Source organism: Apodemus sylvaticus, chromosome 20, assembly GCF_947179515.1.
Source record: "Apodemus sylvaticus chromosome 20, mApoSyl1.1, whole genome shotgun sequence".
NCBI classification, from domain to species: Eukaryota; Metazoa; Chordata; class Mammalia; order Rodentia; family Muridae; genus Apodemus; species Apodemus sylvaticus.
In genome coordinates, this window is record NC_067491.1 from 19,793,824 (window position 1) to 19,813,395 (window position 19,572).

Consider the following 19,572-nt stretch of genomic DNA (forward strand, 5'->3'; position numbering starts at 1 on the left):
GAAGAGAATGGCCCAGAGATTAAAATTGCTTGCTGGTCTTCTGGAGGACCGCAGTTCAATTACCAGCATCTGTATTGGCCTGAGTAGCTTACAATCACCTATAACTCTAGCTAGAGTAGATGTGAGGCCCTTTTTAGCCTCACTGTGAGCATCTGTACATGTCTGGCGTCTACTCACATAGGCACCCAGACCTATGCATAAACAAAAATGCAACCTTAAAAGTATATTTGATACTTATTTTCCTAAGATGTATATGTTTATGGTTACATATATGCATGCATAAATCTCACCCTGAATAGTCTTCATTTCCCTTACTTCATTAAAATTGGACATGAAAAAATTAGCATGTAAGTTATTCAGACAGAAGAAAAGAATACTGTCTCCTCTGCCTGAAATAGCTGAATAATAGCATAAGAAAAATTACATGGAATTATCAAGATTTAGTATTTAAATTACAGAATTTGGGAAGAGTGAAACTAATATTGTTTTGATTTTTTTCCATTCTCCATTCAGGAATATATTCTAAAACAAGTCGCAACGACATACATCAAGCTTGGATGGCCAAAAAATAACTTCAATGGATCGCTCGTTCAAGCCTCCTACCAACATGAGTACTGTTTTACATTGTTGTTCTCCTCTTTCCCCAGAGCTGTTCAAATACACACTCCTAGTGACACTGTCTTTAGCATCATGAGGCTGTCTTTGTCTCTCATTATGCATTTTGCATTTCACTTTTCATGGAAGAGTTCAGCTGAGCAACACAGTTTTTGCTGCCTGATTATGAGAGCAAAGCAGTTCATGACTGTGCTGTAATTTAAGATCTGTCTGTGTTCTGCTTTTGGGATGAAAATCTGCACCCTTGAGTGGGGGACTAACTCCAGAAATCACTTCATGTGCTTGACTCCCATTCAGCTTAATTCAATCTCTTAGCATCACAGGATTTCAGTAGCTCAGCTTGTTTGTGTTATCTTTTACTTACCTACCATATTATTTTTCCATGCTGTAACAAAATAAGTGATGAAGGAAGTAAAGGTTTTGTTCCACACAATATATTTCATACAATATATTTTATGCAAATATATGAGAGAAGGAGTTTCCTTCTCTCACCTCCTCTTAGATACACACCACCTCCCTACCCATTCAACTTCAAGTCGTTCTCTGTATGTATTAAGCAAAAACCAAGGAAGAGAGAGAGAGAGAGAGAGAGAGAGAGAGAGAGAGAGAGAGAGAGAGAGGAGAGAAGAAAGGGAAGGAAGGAAGAAGAAACACAGACAGACAAATAAAACCCACTAAGACAAAAAATAAATAAACAAAACAAAACAAAAAAAATGAAATCAGTTTTGTGACAGCCAAGTACTCCTAGGCATGGAGCCTATTATGGAGTATGATGTTCATATATACAGAGACCCTAACTAGAGAAAATTGATTGTTTTTTCTTTTCTGGTTTGACCCTGTATAGGTCTTATAAAGTTTGTCACAGTCTTTGTGAGCTCCTATGTGTGTCAGTCCTGTTCAAATGTAGGGTTTACTTTGATCCTTGGTTTACAAGGATACTTTCCAGTAGTCATCAAGCATCTTGATGGGAGAGTGAGGGGGATTATCATATTGTGTCCACACTCAGGAAGCAAGGAGAGGGGAAGTTTATGGCCGAGTTTGGCTTCTTCCCTTTACCTGAATAAGGCCTAGCCTCTGCCCATGGAATGGTACCATGTGCTTTCAAGATGGGTCTTGTTTCTTCAGTAACTATCTCTGGAAACAAGAGGTATATCTTCATTGGCAAATTTGAATCCAATCAAGATGACAATGGAGATTGTCACCATCACCAACATATGAGAGATGGAGGTCTGCCTGTCTCTGGCTTTCTCATATGTGTATTTTCTGTCTGTATCCAACCACTCAGAGATCCATCCATCCTTCCATGCATCCATGATTTGGTCTATTTTTTTTTCAGGTAGTAACATTTTCTTTAACCTTTTTCCTTTTCACCCTGAAAATGTAAAGAGAGCTACGGAGGGAAGTGATAATGTTGGCATGCAGTTTTGGGAACAAGCACTGTCACCAGCAGGCATCAACACTTATTTCAGACTGGATTTCCAGCAACAGAAACAGGTAAGTTGGAGCACATCTCACACTTCTGATGGCATGTTTCAGATCTACGTGGCTGCATCCCTCTTATCCACTGGGGAAAGGCAAGACAAGAAAAATACACAGCAGATCACTGTCTCAGCTTCACAGTGGGAGAAGTAGCATCTTAGATGCTGCAGTACCCTCATCCTGGGACTGTTCCTCAGGCTTTAGGCTGACTCTGTTTATCTGCACCCTCATTCTTCTTGAACTTGGGGGAACACCTTGTATTAAGTATGGTAACTTCCTTATATGAAAGGAATTAACTTCATTTAAACTCTTAAAGGTTGTATAAAGGTTGAAGTATTTATCAACAAAGAACCAGAACTGATGTTTATATGAAAAACTAAAAACCGAAAGGTCGTAAGCAAGGCCTTTGCTCTTTGGGTGCCCCTGGACAATGCCCTTAAACTTGTATCTTATCTTAGAATTTTATGATGTATAATATTAATACAAATGAAAAATTAAACTGATTTAATAAAATGTTTTAAAGAAAACGTTATTCTACAATATGTCGCACTTTAATGAAAGTGATAGATGTATTATAACTATATGTCCCCACACACACACATACACATCCTATTGATATAATGATAACTCTTTGCATTTCCAGGAGTCTTAGTTATGTATATATATATGTGTGTGTATATATATATATACACACACATATATACATATATGTGTGTGTATGTATATATACACATAACTACGTGTAACATAACTAAGTATATATGTATATATATGTGTGCGTGTATGTACATATATATAATATATGTATTAGAATTCTCATATATATGACAGTAAGATGTGTGTGATTAGTTTTTGGCTTCCATGATTAACGACAGAACAGCAGTCTCCTGGGAAGGGAAAGGTAGAGAATGATGATTTGTGTTACAAGAGGTTTAACTCTGAAGTAGGTCATGGTGGTAAAGACCTCACACAGAAACATATAGAACTGCAGGCATTAACACTTTCTTTGGGATCCACTTGATAATTGTCCTCACTGAGTCCAAATCAGAGACTGGCAAATGTATTTAAAGGCACTGTGGTCGCAGAAGCAAAGCCTTCATTGTGATGGTTAGTGCTTTCTTATTGTTTCTCACTTTCTCTAATGGTTTCTTCCTTGTCCTTTAAATGAATGGTTTCTGGTCCTATGAGGAGCTACTGAGGAAAGTACTTTGTCACTACCATCTGTCAATTGATCCATCATGCATTTAAGTTGTTGATTAAATTTCATCTGTCTTTTCTAGACCTAAAGAGTCATCATTTCAAAAAATTTTACTGATGTTAGCACTTAGTGTCCTTTGGGCTAAGTCTTCTGAAAACGGTTGCATTAGAACTGGGTGCATCATAAGATTGACTTGCCTGTTGTCCTTACCTCCTCTGAGTCTACCACATGCAATTAGAACACAGAAACATTTCTTCAAAATGTAAAATGAAAAGTTGGGACATGTGTCATATATACAAACAAAAAGTATACAATAACAGTATTTACAAATTATAATATCTGTTCCTTATGCTTTAATTTTACATTGTTTCCTATTGATGTATTTATTATATATTTCTTAGCTATGAATACCTGCCCTTCCTTGGAGCTAGTAATTGATTTTAATCTTTCACTTAACTTATCTATGTTAACATGCTTTACTTACCATTTTATTAAAATGTGTTTGACAGCATTGTATTATCATAATTTCCCAAAGAGCACTCAGGCTTAGCATCCACATTAAAAAGTATAATTATTGGGGGAAAAGCTCCTAATTTTAAAGATAGTCATTTACCTGGAAAACTTTATTAAGCAAGTTTTTGTGTCAGACTGTAGCTGGAAAGTACACAGAAGTGATCTCAAAATTAATAGTGCGAAGTGATCTCAAAATTAATAGTGCATATTCTGTTAACGGTGTAGTGTGACAGTAGTGTTCAATAAATTTTTAGTTTACTTCAGAAAAATAAATAGGAGCAAAAGAGAAGGGGAGGACATGACACAGGGAGAGCTACCTGTTAGGAAGAAGCTCTTTCTCTCCCCTGATAGACAAAGCTACCTTAATTAGACTGCCTTGGGCCAGGGGCAGCAGCAGCTCTGTACCAGAGCATAAAGCAGGAAGTGGGATTTCAAATGGCACACACAGGAGGCTGACTAGTTTAATAAACATACTAGTTTTCACTCACAAGCTTTTGTAATCTATCATTTCCATAATTCCTTGATAAATGGAAGTTTATGCATAAGCGGTCGGCTTGACTTGACTTTGATAATTCTGCCTTTCTTCATGGTAACAGTCATTGAGTTGGGGCCAAACATTTTATGATTCTCTTGGCAGTTTCTTTGTTACTTTTATGATCTCTGCTTTGCTTTCTTTAGTGTTGAGGTGTGAAAATTTGCTAAAGGGAGCTTACTCTGTTTACTAAGGCTGGCTAAAGCAACCGTGGCATGCCCACTAGCAATCGACAGAAAGGAGGGAACATAAAATCCACTGTGCTAGTATATGCAAAGATTCAGGGCTCTCTCTCAGCTATTCATATGGCATCTTAATAGTAGAACAACAGCACGAAAGATAATTGACAGTTGTTGCTAGGTTTAGCTGTCTTCTTTTTCAACTTAATATTTTTAGCTATTTGGGAATGTCACATAATGTGACCTGGTTACACTCACTTCCCAGTCCTTTCAAGTCTACCCGCCATCCTTGTGAACTCCTCCTATGTCCTCCACCCCCACAAAAAGAAAAAGAAAAAGAAAGAAAGACCACAAGTCTAATTTGTATTTTCTATATTCTCCCTGGATCGTGGTCAACTCCCTGTGCTCAGCCCCTTAAAGAACACTGGTTTAATAAACACATGGTTTCATTCACAAGCTTTTGTCATGCATTATTCTCATAATTCCTTTACAAATGGAACTTCATGTATAAGTGGTCAGCTCATTTTGGTTTTGATAATTCTACCTTTGTTCATGGTACAAATGATTAAGTTGAAGCCAAACATTTTATAATTCCTTGGATAGTTTCTTCCCACACCCTTACCAGAAGTCATCAAATTGCAGAGAGCTATACTTCAGCTTCTTCATCACAATTTTTGATAGCTGTCTTTGGTGGTTTCCTTTATATGCTGTTATTTTGGGGGAGTGGTGGAAGGTAGGGATAGGTAATATCACCAAAAATAAAAGTTTGATTTTCTTAAATACAGTAAAGGGTGAAAAAAAAAAAAAACAGGCTGGAGTTGCTTAGTCAGGTTTCTTTCCCAAGCTTTCTCTGATTGTTTACCTGGAACCTTAGAAAGGGTAATTTCCAAGAAAGAAGCTAAGTGAGGAGCACGTGGAGTCACAGAAACAAGATCTGGAACATGTTGGAAGGTGTATGTTTATTCTGAAAACACAGAACAACGAATCCAGAAGTCGTGACGTTCACATATCATCCGGGGTCCTGCAGAGCTGTCCCAGCATCTTGACACATTAGGCAGATGGGCAAATCAGAGCCACTGGAATCGAGCAAATGGAACAGATGTGAATGTCAGTGCAAGGAGGATAATGGAAACAAAAAGTGCCATGAATAGCTGGAGATGATGGGAGCAGAGAGAAAAATCCAGGACTTACAGTGGGTGATAAATTGAATGAGTAGACATTCTGATTCCTTTTAAAATATTCAAATGCTACAATGTGTTGAATTGCAATGGTGATGTCATGCATAAAAGTGGATTGAGCTACATTCAGGTCTTGTTAGGTTGCAATTTTCAGGCTAAGTTCAGCTGAGTGCCACAGTTCAGAAAAGAGACAAATTGCCAAGCCTTCTGCAGAGAACAATACAAATGATAAAAAAGATCTTCAAAATATGAACTAGAAGAGAGCTCACGAGACCTGGAAATTTCACACCTAAAAATAAAATAAAGAAAAAAAAAGAGAAAGGCCAGCTTTTTTATTATTAATATATTAAAAACATAAACCAGAGCTAGAAAGTAGTTTCTCTCATTTGCCAATAAATAGATAAGAAATGGAAGTTTCACTGAGTCAAGTCTAGAGCATGCCCTGCTTCTACAGATTAATTTCTACTTGACAGTCTCTGTGTTGGCATGCAGTAGAGTTTATACCACTGGCCACATAAGGGGTCATAGCTTTTTTCAGTAAACTGAAATTACATGTGTGCCCACACTATTTTTTTCCAGTAGCATTAGAGGCCACAACCCAAGCTTTAATGTCATTCTGAGTGTGATGATGGTTAGTTCCCACTGAATTGTTGGAGGACACCGTCCATACAATGGAAGCCAATCTAGTACATCCCTTCTATGATAGTTACTTCCTGGATGTCCCTTTTCCTGTAGAGACTCCTGAGAAGTGCACAGATTAACTTCATAGGAAAGATTACTTAACAGACAGCATTACCCTTTCCCAACATGTAAACTAGACACTAACATCTTAGATCTACTTTAAAAAAAAAACAAAAAACCTTAAAATGGGGCTGGAGAAACACCTCAGTCAATGGAGGACTTTTCAGGCACAAGGGTTCTATTTATAGGATCTTTCTGTGTGATAGCATCTTTCTATAATCCCAGTATGGGAGAAATAATGACAGATGATTCTTTGGAAATTACTGGTCAACTAACTGAGCCTATATGGTGAGCTCTGGCTAAGTAAGAGGCTTTGTCTCAAAAAAACAAGGTGGGCAGTTTCTGAACAGCAACACCTCATGTTATCCTCTAACTCCCATAGACACACAGACACACTGACACACTGACACACTGACACACACATATGCACATACAGACACATATACACAGACATATACAGACAAACACTCACATATACACATATATATACACACAAACATATACATGCACACACACACACATGTGCATCTATACATAATGCACAAATGTGTTCACAGACAAAATCGTACCCTTTCCATAGACAAAGTCTATTGAACTGGAATGATTTTAAAATTCCTTTTGAAATCAAAACCAAAAATTTAGAGGAGTCTCTCTGAAATTTTGTGAGTTTGATTCAGAAACTTCACTCCTCCTGTAATTATTGATAATGTCACTAATATATTACCAATGTCAGTCATCCATCTACATTTGCCTTACCCTTAATGCTTGTAACATTGCAGAGACTGCCAGGTTTTGTGTAAAAATCTTACTTTTAATTTGGCCCAAGGAAAATACAGGTTCTGTAGAAGTTTTACAGCTTGCCAAGATGATCACTAGAAGGACAGGGCTTCTTGTTCCTTTCATCATGATTCCTACCCCTACTACATTTGATTCATTCTTGATCAAGTTGTCATATGATTTTTCAAGAATGTTTTAAAATATTGATAAACTAAAAGCAGTGCAATGTATGTTAAGTGCTGTCTGCAGTAGCAGATATAAGTAACTGGACGAAGAATTGGTGGCTTTAAGCTTCAATGGGCAGCACCCACAGCTCAAGACCTCAGTTTACTGGGAACCACATCTGTACGTTGTGGTTAAGTTGGTAGAGTCTAATACTGTCTATTTATAAGATCCCAAGTAATGGTAGTGCAGTTTCTCTTAGAGACACACTTTGGAAACTGCGGATGTAAGCAAAAAGAATTCTCCAGAATAAAGGACATTTGTGATAAAACTTAGGCTATTCAACTACACAAGGAGAGGCTAGGAGAGGCCAGCAACAGAATGTCTACCTACCTTCAGGCACCCAACCTTCAGATGAAATAAAGACAAACAAAGCAACAAAACAAAACAAAACTGCCTTTGTTATAGTGTGCCTCTGTGTGATGGTTACTATGGATTCTGAATGGCAAACTCAGAGAAAGTAGCATTTACTGAATGTGTTCAGGGTTAAGCCTGAGAACTTACCTCTCGATCCACATATATGAAGCAGAGAGAGTTAAATGGAAATGGGATGGCCTTTGGAAGCTGCAGAACCCACTTCTAGTGACACACCTCCTCCAACAAGGCCAACCCTCATCCCCCAAAATTTCTACCAGTAAGGGACAAAGTATTCAAATACACAAGCCTATGAGGATTATTATTATTCAAACCACTACAGGTGGAGACCATATTTCAAAAACAGACACAGACAACTGAAATCAACGTTCAAGCAAGTGTCATCAATGAGTGATCTACCACATGTGAGAGGCAAGACATTATTACATAGGAATAAAATTAATGTATGGATTGAATATATCAAACCAAATTTTAAAACATTGTGCTGAAAGCCAGTAGTCGAATGAAAGATGTAAAGATTTCTGGGCATTATTGAGGAAGGAAGAGTGACAAACTCTAATGGCTGTATTTCTGAATAGAAGAAATCCAGAAAAATATCATGAAAATCATTGCATAAGCTCCAACTCTGTTCCTATATGTCCTCTAAAATATATTTAAGATGGCATAAAATAATTTCTATCCACAGACATTTAAATAATTTCAAAATTTAACTTGCAGTATACTGTTAACAACATCTATTTCAAACATCAAATACAACCAAAAGTTTTAGACTTTTTAGAGCCTAAAAAGCACATTTTAATTGTTCTTATTATTAGAAATTAAACAATATGATTGCTTTCTTTTTGGTATACTATTTTTATTCTTTGGAAATTGTATAAAATGAGTTTTGATCATAATCTGGCTCCTACTCCAGCTAGATCCTCCTCCAACCTCAACCTTCCACATTCCCTCCCAACTTCACGCATTCTTCATTTTGTTTTCTTTTTCATTTTTTTTGTTATTCAAAATAAATTTGCAAATTGCTCTTTCTGACACTGTGAAGAATTGAGTTAGAATTTTGATGGGGATTGCATTGAATCTGTAGATTGTTTTCGGCAAGATGGTGATTTTAACTATATTAATCCTGCCAATCCATGAGCATGAGAGTTCTTTCCATCTTCTGAGATCTTCGATTTCTTTCTACAGAGACTTGAAGTTCTTGTCTTACAGATCTTTTGCTTCCTTGGTTAGAGTCATAACAAGGTATTTTATATTATTTGAGACTATTGTGAAGGGTGTTGTTTCCCTAATTTTGTTCTCAGTCTATTTGTTGAGTAGAGGAAGGCTACTGGTTTATTTGAGTTAATTTTATATCCAGCTACTTTGCTGAAGTTGTTTATCAATTTTAGAAGTTCTCTGGTGGAATTTTTCAGTTCACTTAAGTATACAATTATATCATCTGCAAATAGTGATATTTTGACTTCTTCCTTTCCAGTTTGTATCCCTTTGAACTTTTGTTGTCCAATTTCTCTAGCTAGAAATTCAAGTACTATATTTAATAGATAGGGAAAGAGTGGGTAGCCTTGTCTAGTCCCTAATTTTAGCGGGATTGGTTTTCAAGATAGGGTTTCTCTGTAATGCTGGTCTTCCTTGAAGTCTTTGTAGACCAGACTGGCCTTGAACTCACAGAGGTCTGCCTTTCTTTGCCTCCTGAGTGCTGGGATTAAACGTACGTGCCACCACACCCAACTTTATTTACTTTACTTTTTTTTTTCTTTTTTTGGTTTTTCAAGACAGGGTTTCTCTGTGTAGTCCTGGCTGTCCTGGAACTCACTCTGTAGACCAGGCTGGCCTCAAACTCAGAAATCTGCCTGCCTCTGCCTCCCAAGTGCTAGGATTACAGGTGTGCACCACCACTGCCCGGCTCCAACTTAACTTTTTAAATAACCCTCTGGATCCAACATGTTATTCTTATTTATTAATTAATGGGAGAGCATTTTCTGGAGGGAGAAGACCTAGCAAGGGCCTTATCCCTAAAGAGAATTGACTTATTTTCCCTGCAGCAGTCACCAGCTGTTGATATTTCTGCAGTTAGTGATGGGGACTCAATGTGCCTTTTCCCTTTCGGTGCCAGAATGTAGACTCCCATGTACAGACAGCCACAGCTGCTGGGAGTTCATGATAGAAACATTCATGTCATGTCCACATGACACTGTTCCATTCTCTGATGTCCTCCTTGACATCTGGTTCTTAAGAATATTTCGCCTCTTTGAGGTTCTCTCACCCTGTCCCTCTCTGTCTGTCTCTGTCTCTGTCTCTGTTTATGTCTTTCTGTCTGTCTGTCTGTCTGTCTGTCTGGCTCTCTCTCGCTCTCTCTCTCTCTCTCTCTCTCTCTCTCTCTGTGTGTGTGTGTGTGTGTGTGTGTGTGTGTGTGTGTGCAGTAGATGTCTCATTCATGCCCGAGTAGTCTCCTGGCCCGTATTCTCTGCCCTTTCACCCAGTTGTAAATGTCTTAGGCACTGTCAAATCTGTCCACCATCCAAACAAGCTTCTCTGATGAGGTCATGCACTGATTTACACATATGGTGATACAAAACTAGAGGATAATTTTGAACTGTATTTATTTAGAAAAATAATGTTTGGGGGCTTATAAGCTTCCCAACTATAGGTTCTTGGCCAGATTACTAGTAACATATAAGTATACCATCCTATAGATCATTTCTTAATGACAATCAGAATGTGGCCAGTTATCCATTAATATTTATGCTACTATTACAGTTATGAAAATATCCCATTCCAGTCATAAGTGTATTTCATAGTATTCTTCTCTCAATATGAATAGGGGTAACTTTTCCCACAGCTTCCTACACACATCCCAATACTAAAGTTTCTCCCTATCAGGGTGAAAGCTTCCTGGCCATCTTGATTTCTCCAGGTCTGTGACCAAAGCATGTGATATCTTCAGCATCAGGGTCTTGCCATCAAGAACTGATGTTCTGAGCATCAGTGATGATCTGAGCAATGCAGAGCAGTGGGCATGCTCTGTTTTGTTCTGGGAATATTTAAGACACATCTAACCAGCAACTTGAGGGATCTGTTGGCACTGGGCTACAGAGTAGTCACAGATTCTATGTCACTCTTTCCTCTTCTCCAGGCTTTAGTTCTAATGTAATGCCTCACAGAAATCTATGAGCTTTTCATGTTATAAATTTGTTTCAGTAAAAATTGAAAGCCTTTCCTAATTATGAAGACATAGATAGCTACATCTGTAGGTGGACACATATAAAAGATCACTATGCTAATTTTCTGCAATGTGTGTGACTTTGTGTGTGTGTGTGTGTGTGTGTGTTACATACATACACTCATGTCCTTATTTGCACATATACGAACACTTTTTAAACAATAGGAGTACAAAATGGAAAGTGATTACTTGAAGCAATGTGAAGGGATTTTTTACATAGTATTCCCAATTTTTAGATTTTTAGGCCAAATATCACTGTGATCAATGATCAAAATTTCACAATTTGATAACATAGGGCTTCCTTTGTAATTTGTGAATAAAAATAATTTAAGAGCCTAAACTCATATTTCGCAAATATCATCACCAATACTTAAAATTTCCTTTGCCATTTCAGTGCCACAAACTGTTGGAAGATAAAACATAAGTGCGAATTATTTTCTCTCTAGGTGGTAGAAGTAATAGAATCACTTTTCTAAAAGGAAAATGTACTATTTTTGAACTTGGTTCATGTGACAGTGTTTACAGGTTCCCTTACTCTGTAGGTAAGAGTATATCACTTTTGAAGAGCACTGAATTATTGTATAGAAGAAACTCCTTTAATGGGAAATGAAAAGGATTGTCTAAACAGGAAGCACACATGGCAGAGAGATAATCAACAACAGGGACTGAGAGATGACAACTCTGAGTAGCTTAACTGTGGCTATGTGAACATGTCCCTTGAATGTCAGTACTCACTGGGCTCTTAAATTAGCTTTATTTCGCTACCTGTGTTCATGAAACTCTTTGTTTTTCATGTCATAATTTTTTTCAGTAAAAACTGAAAAGCTTTCCTACTTATAAAGACATGGCTACATCTGTAGATAGACACATATAAAAAAAGCACATATTCTAATCACTGACATCCTGAAATTATGCATATGGACATCCTCAGGAACCTTACATGATTCTTAATTTTCTCTTTATTCACTACCCTTTGAGATGTAAAACTATACGTGGTCTATTTTATATTTCAAAATGTATATCTCATACATAAATTTTAAATTGTCTATAATTTCTTACTTGCATTAAGTATTTTACTTAGAACACTAACTTATCAACTAGCTAATAGTGTTTTATAATTCAAGATATATCTTTTTTCTTCCTAATGACCTCTACTTTTATTCTTTAATGACAATATCAGAATATTAGAAAACATTGCTTCAGTTATTTCTAAGAGGGTGGAAAGAATGATAATTTAAGCATGTTAATTCTCACAGTGAATTATGTTCAATATCTTCAAACTGAGCTGTATTTTAGTCATTCTTGTTGTCTTATGTGTGAAGTTGATTAATATCCTATAGGAAGCCTTATCTGGTCAGTCTCGGGTTTATACCTTGGATATTATGGGGGAACACATCATAGAGAGCTGTGTACATGCCTCCTTCTTATTTAGCCTTGGTATGAAAATTGCACTTGAAACATGACTCTATTGATTCAAGCTGAAATAATGTTGATAATACATTGAGGAACACACACGGGCTTCTTTGGGATGCATATATAATGTTGATAATACATTGAGGAACACACGGGCTTCTTTGGGATGCATATTTCAAAAATGCTGTTCATTAACATTCTCCAGAGTGAAACTTTACTACATCCTCCCCCTCCTCAAACTTGAGTTATAGAATCAATGAAAAACAAAAGGCTGATTTCTCTTCTTCCTTCCTTCATCTTTCTGGTCTGAAATTTGCTATCCCAGTGCCTAGGCATGCTGGGAAAGGTTGACTGCAAAATGGAAACTGATTGCCTTAGGGTTTGGGCATGACTGCAGATTCAGTGCACATTCACTCCGTTGAAGGTCCAAGGCAAGATGTCACCAAATCATGCTCTGTATTCATGCCTCATTATCAAGTCTTCCATTTTTTAAGGCTAAGAATTATAATTATTATATTATTATCATACTTTATCCTGATTTGTAATATTTCTGATATCATAGGGCCTGACTCCCGAGTCTACATTTGATTAATGGGAATGTAATTAATATTCAGTATAATGTTTAATTTTCAGCTATGTTTCTAAAATCAAATATTTTTGCACATTCTTCATACTTACAAATATACCTATCTAACCAGGAATAATTAAAACTATTATAGTTCTTGATTAAGACATAAAATATATTCTGAATCTTTACTATGACCTAGGCATCGTGCTAGAAAGGAACCAGCAAACCAATAGTGAAGACGATAACATGGCTCCAATCCTAACATACAATGACTAACACCTTAATCACATGCCACATGCATAATGTCTGAATTTTCCTATGAAGATAGCACAAGTGGAAGGTGAAGAAGAAATAATCAGCTGCCGTGTTGGTGAAAGTGTCTGCATTGCAGGTCTTTAGCTGACCCCACTTCCCCAGGAGAGATTCATGTTAGTGAGTCTAAGGAGAAAATATAACTATAAACAATGATGTGCTTACAAAAAAAAGTTTCCCTCATCAGCATCCTTTCTCAAGATTAGATTCTTGGATCTCTTTAAAAGTTTAGCTGATTGAGCAGAATCAACTGACACAAGAACATCCTTCAAAAGTTTTGCAAGATTTTGTTTTCTCCACTGTTAATCTGCCTGTTTCAGCTTTATTTGCTGAGTGAGCAAAAAATCTTATTTAACTAATTATGCGTCCTCATCAGAGTTTAAAGGTGCTGTGTTCTAAGATCAGAGTACATTACCAAACAAGTACTTTGTAGCAGCTACATAGGTAGAAGAGAAATAATGTGCAGAGCACAGTAAGAATGCTGCTATGATTTCTTTCAGTCTGTCCATCTTTGCTAGTACTAATAATCATTATCAGATAGCATATTTGTAGACACATAGAATTTCACAAAAGAGATTTGTAAGTTTCCTTTTCCATCTGTGGGATCACAGTTAAATGCCACCTTTCCTTCTGAGGTGCAGAATTTAATAATTTTAATAATTTATTAATAAATTAATAAATGACTAAAAATTTAGTCCATCATTTGACATTTGAATGATTGACCTAGCTGAAGATCTAACTAATATTGTATTTTCTATCTGTTTAAGAGGATAGTGGGGATATTAATAGGATTTATTGCTATCTTAAATTCATATTTCTATTTATTTTATCAAGTCACTTTTTAAAGTTTAATATGAATGTGTTAATTACTAGTTTTAATTTATAACTTAAATATAGAAAAAGCATACATGTGTTTCTTTTTCTCAACATTTTGAGCTTTTTTTCTTGACATTTAACTTTAAAAAATATATTACTAACCATGTATCAAGGCAAATAATACTATTTCTTCAAGGTGTTCTAATTTTTACAGAACTATGCTTTCTGAGAGCAACTTGATTTAATTTATTTTTTCTTTACACTGTAATTGGTTTTTCTCCCTATCTGCCAATAGTAATTTTTCTTTTTGTGCTAGTATTGTCTGCTCAATATTATACTGATAGCAGGCACAATACTATTGAATCCTCCTGTCATTTATCAAAAATTTGCCTACTGATTAATTACAGAATAATATTATTTATGTGGCCTGTTTATCACAGAACAACACAAAATGAATACAGACCTAAACAGACAACTGAAACAGCTATCCCGATGGATATTAAAATAGAGTTTTCATTATTTACCTAGTAAAACCTGAATTGCCAATGTACGTGTAGTTTCCTAAACATTCTTACTCAAAGTAGGTAGATTATACTTAGAGCTGCAGACACATTGATTAGGATCAGTACAATGACTGTTGACCATAATAAAGCTTTCATACACACTTTGCCAAAACAGCACAAGGACCTTGATGATTCTTGAAGAATAGTTCTTCAGCAACACAGCTCTTTCTAAGTTTTCCTCTTGCGAAAATAGCCTATAACAGATTGAAGATCCATGATTCACTCTGTGACAAATGAAAAACCTGAAAATAATTCACATTAGCCTCTTAATACAGTGTAATATTTTTAATACCACTCTTATGCCCACATTAGATAAGAATATTCAAATTTGTTTAAAGTATATCTTAAAATATATCAAAGTAAAAAAATTTAATATCTTCTCGCTCCCTGGTAATAATGGAGGAATTAAAAACACGTAGGCATGCTGCCATGTGTGATTAAAAAGTACCCGCTAAAGATGACTCTTTGCATTCCAAACCATGTTTGTAACTATAGTCTTATTAGTAATGAGGTCTTTTCTAAGATAATAGAGCTTAAGGTCTCAAGATGACAAAATCCTGGATTGGAAAGACCCTCATCCAATGACGAGCATTCTTATAAGACAGAATAGAGAGCACATGACACAGGAGTTGAAGTGTACAAAAGCAGAAAGAGAGAGACTCCAGTGATTCCATACTGAAGGGCTTTGGTGCATCAACAAGGAGGAGAGAAACATGGGATAATTTTATCCTTAAAATATCCAGAAAGATCCAACCATTCTGTTTCAGATTTCTAAGACCAAACTTCTGTGTAAAAGCTTCATGTAAGTTGTCATAGAGAAACTCCTAGAAAACTGATGCTCATACTCTCAGCTTCTATTCTATAATTAAAACGTGCTGTAAATTCAGCATGTTGTTGTCGTCTTTATTATTTTGGGGGGGGGTATTAGGTATAGTAGATATTCTGAATCAAACTTTTGACTTTGTCTTTATTTTTCTTAAAATTTTCTTGAATATGAAGAACAGAATAGAAAGGCTATTTTTTTTCATGTCAGTCACATAGGTCAAACAATTACATAGAACTGCCAGTTATAATATTATGTTTCAAGTCTAGATTTTAGAAAATATCACAGGAGCACTCAACTAGTGTATAGAAAATAATCTATATGAATTTCTATAAAGTTATTGCAATGGCTCCACAGGTTTATTTTCAGAATCTTTCACCTACATATATTTAGACATAGTATAAAACCAAATGGCAAATATCAGTTAATGTTATTTAACTTTAAGTACAAACACCTTTTTCCTCCCAAATTATGCATCATTGGCACTCAGTGCACTCACTGTTTGCTTATTGTTTCAAAAGCATGAAGAGCCGTAACTGATCTAGGAAAAGGACACTGACAGATACACATTTGCATTCCAAATATATCACACTTTGCACTCCACAAAACAATGAACTTATATGTTTTCCTCCATTATAGCATTCCAAAAGCAAACAGTACTTTTCAATACAATTTGTAGTATTTCTGTACATTCATGCTTGTCTCCTTTTATTAAGAGTAGAAGTTGTTTGGTTCATTAACTTACTATTCTTACCTTTGAACTATATACTTTATGAATATTTTTAATGCGTATACTTTATTACATATGGTGACAAAAACTACATGCGTTTGAATACATACATATATGAAATTTAACAAATATTTGCAGATTTTCCAAATAAAAGTTAATGGGAAGGTTTTATATATATGTATATGTACGTGTATGAGTATGTGTGTGTATATGATGTGTATGTATATATGTATGTGTATATGTATGTATATGTATATGTATATGTATGTGTATGTGTATGTGTATATGTGTATATGTATATGATGTATATGTATATATAAATTTCAGATTTAGTAGATAGTACAAGATTTATATGTATAGGAATTATTTTCTAATTTCAAAAGGACACTATTTTATTGTGTGCTACATATGTTAGTTAAAAGTGTGAAAATTGTACTTGGGTACATGCACACAATATGTGAACAATTATGCACACACACACACACACACACACACACACACCCCACACACACATACAGAGACAAATATGAATACTTGTTTTTGCTTTTCCAAAATGAGATCAATTTTGGAAAAAGGACATTTCAGGCGAAAAAAAGACACCGGTTGTCCCTTTCTTGGGATATAGCATTGTTAAGGCAAGCAATTAGCTTAGGATAGTCAATTCTTCCCAGGCTGTATAATCAACTGGTTAACCTCACTGGCCCTGGCATGTATTAATCGTATGAAGAGAAACTGCATTTGTACTGATCACTCCCCTTTAGAGAAGCTGTGCTTTGATGGAAATAATAAATCTGCATCATTTTTCAGCTTTTGTGTGATTACAAAAGATGATGGCTACTGCGATAAATTATTTCTAGGTAACAAATGCCATTTGGTGGGGAGGAACTGAATTTATTGCTGGGGGTTTTCAGCATGCTCATACCTGGGTCATGATGTGAGCAGCAGTGCTTATGTACTTGATATCATAATGGAAGGGGGCCTCTTCTCAGTCATCTTCCAGCTAAACAGTTAAGCCAGAGTACTGATCCATAATTACTGTGATTCAAACAGTATCATTAATATTTTTGAAATATGTATACTTGTAATTATAAAAAACAAATTTGTAGTGCTCTGGCTAGAAATGAGTGAAGAATCCACACCCTCAGTTGGGATGGGCGGATGAGATAGGGATCTGTGGTCCACAGGCAGATGATGCTCGGGGAAACACTTTCTCTCGTTTCTATCCCAAGTCTCTATAGAGTTATTTATCAGCCCCTTCACAATTTTCTGCTACAATGGTCTACATCTTATGTTTTTAATCGTGCCTGTGCTCTTACACTGTTTATATCAGCAGCCTGATGGTCTCTGTTTGTGAGTCATCATAGAAATTCTTACGTTTTCCACTTTTGCCATGGAGCATTTGTGACCTGCAATGGAAGAAACTGATTCTGACTGCAGGACGAGAAGGTCCTGGGAGCACGAAATGTGACAACTCTATTGTTGCTCTTAGCTTTCTAGGGGATGAGCTGACGTCTAGGAGAGGGAAAGCAGAATCTGTAAATAGTCTAGTTACTTATCTTTTACTATGTTTCATTGGTCTTTGACATTCCTGCCTTTGACCCTGATATGTACTTTTGCAGGCAGTTGAAGCCACTATTCAGTCTTTCTATGTTTCTTTGATGCTTATGTGCGCACGCGTGTGTGTGTGTGTGTGTATGTATGTCTGTGTGTCTTACTCATATTCTCTGTTGTATGTGTATGTGTGTGTGTGTGTGTATGTGTGTATGTCTGTGTCTCTACTGCAGATTCTCTGTTCTATGTGTGTGTATGTGTGTGTGTGTGTCTGTGTGTGTGTGTGTATGTATGTGTGTATGTCTGTGTGTCTAACTCATATTCTGTTGTATGTGTATGTGTATGTGTATGTGTGTATGTGTGTATGTCTGTGTCTCTACCGCAGATTCTCTTTTGTATGTGTGTGTATGTGTGTGTGTATGCTATTCTGCCAAGGATCACTCTCTCCCTTCCTCTCCCTTTCCCTTTCCCCATCTCTCCCTCCCTCCTTCCTCCCTCTTCCCCTCCCTCTCTTTCCCTCACTTCCCTCCTCCCCTTTCTCTCTCTCTCTCTCTCTCTCTCTCTCTCTCTCTCTCTCTCTCTCTCTCTCTCTCTCTCTCTCTCTGTGGGTAGCTTACCCATCACATATCACATTTTATAAAATGGCCATATACTTAGCTTTCATCACCCTTCTCCCTGGTAGTACGAAAAGAACCCTACATTATATATAGAGAACATAAACATTTAAAATAATTTCATATGCTTTATTTGAACTTAAAGTGAACGTCCTGTTCAAAGTAAAATTTTCCTTAATTTTTAAATCCTCTTAAAAAAGGAATGCAGTTATATTACAACTCAGTGAAGAGTTAACAACTCTCACCACCAGTCACAGTTCCTTTTCTTTTTATCTAGAAAGAGCAGCCCATACCACGTTCAGATGTGCAGAATTAAAATTCCAAGAAATGCCACATCGGCTCAGAGCATGTTCTGATCTTCTACACATATTCGCTCATACCACCAATAGGTTCTATACTGTTATTTTTCTAGGTAGAGGAGGCACTGCAGACTGTTTTTGAATGGGTTTGTCTTTTTTTTTTTTTTCTGTGACTTTAGTATTCCTTTTGTTACACTTGGCCTTTTTTATTGGATATTTTATTTATTTACATTTCAAATGTTATCCCCCTTCCCGGATTCCCCTCCTCAAACTAACTCCCTATCCCATCCCCCACTGCTTCTAAGAGGGTGTTCCTCCACCCACCCACCACCCCTGCCTCCTCACCACCTTGGCATTCCCCTATACTGGGGCATTGAGCCTTCACAGGACCAAGGACCTCTCCTCCAATTGGTGCCCAACATGGCCATTCTCTGCTACATCCTCTGCTGCTGGAGTCATGAGTCCCTCCACGGGTACTCTTTGGTTGGTGGTTTAGTCCTTGGGAGCTCTGGGGGTTCTGGTTGGTTGATTTTTTTTATATTTTATTAGATATTTGCTTTATTTACATTTCAAATGTTAACCCCTTTTCCATGTTACCCCACGGAAAACACCCTATCCCATCCCCTTCTCCTGTTCATCTCCCTCCCCCCCATTTTTTGACTTGCATTCCACTATTCTAGGGAATCACAGGACCAATGGCCTCTCCTCTTATTGATGTCTGAAATGTCCATATTCTGCTACATATGTGGGTCCCTCCATGTGTACCCTTTGGTTGGTGGTTTAGTCCCTGGGAGCTCTGGGGGGGGGGTACTGGTTGATACATATTATTGTTCCTCTTGCAGAGCTGCAAACCT

The 19,572-nt window shown here is 36.7% G+C and overlaps 1 protein-coding gene across 1 annotated transcript in view; it reads left to right on the forward strand.

The window, feature by feature from the left end:
* Positions 1–19,572, forward strand: part of Trhde (thyrotropin releasing hormone degrading enzyme) — a 401,117-nt gene that overhangs the window by 361,096 nt on the left and 20,449 nt on the right. The window contains exons 14-15 of the mRNA XM_052165723.1: positions 514–611; positions 2,002–2,109. Of these exons, the coding sequence (XP_052021683.1) occupies positions 514–611; positions 2,002–2,109 (206 nt within the window). The remainder of the gene's footprint in view (positions 1–513; positions 612–2,001; positions 2,110–19,572) is intronic.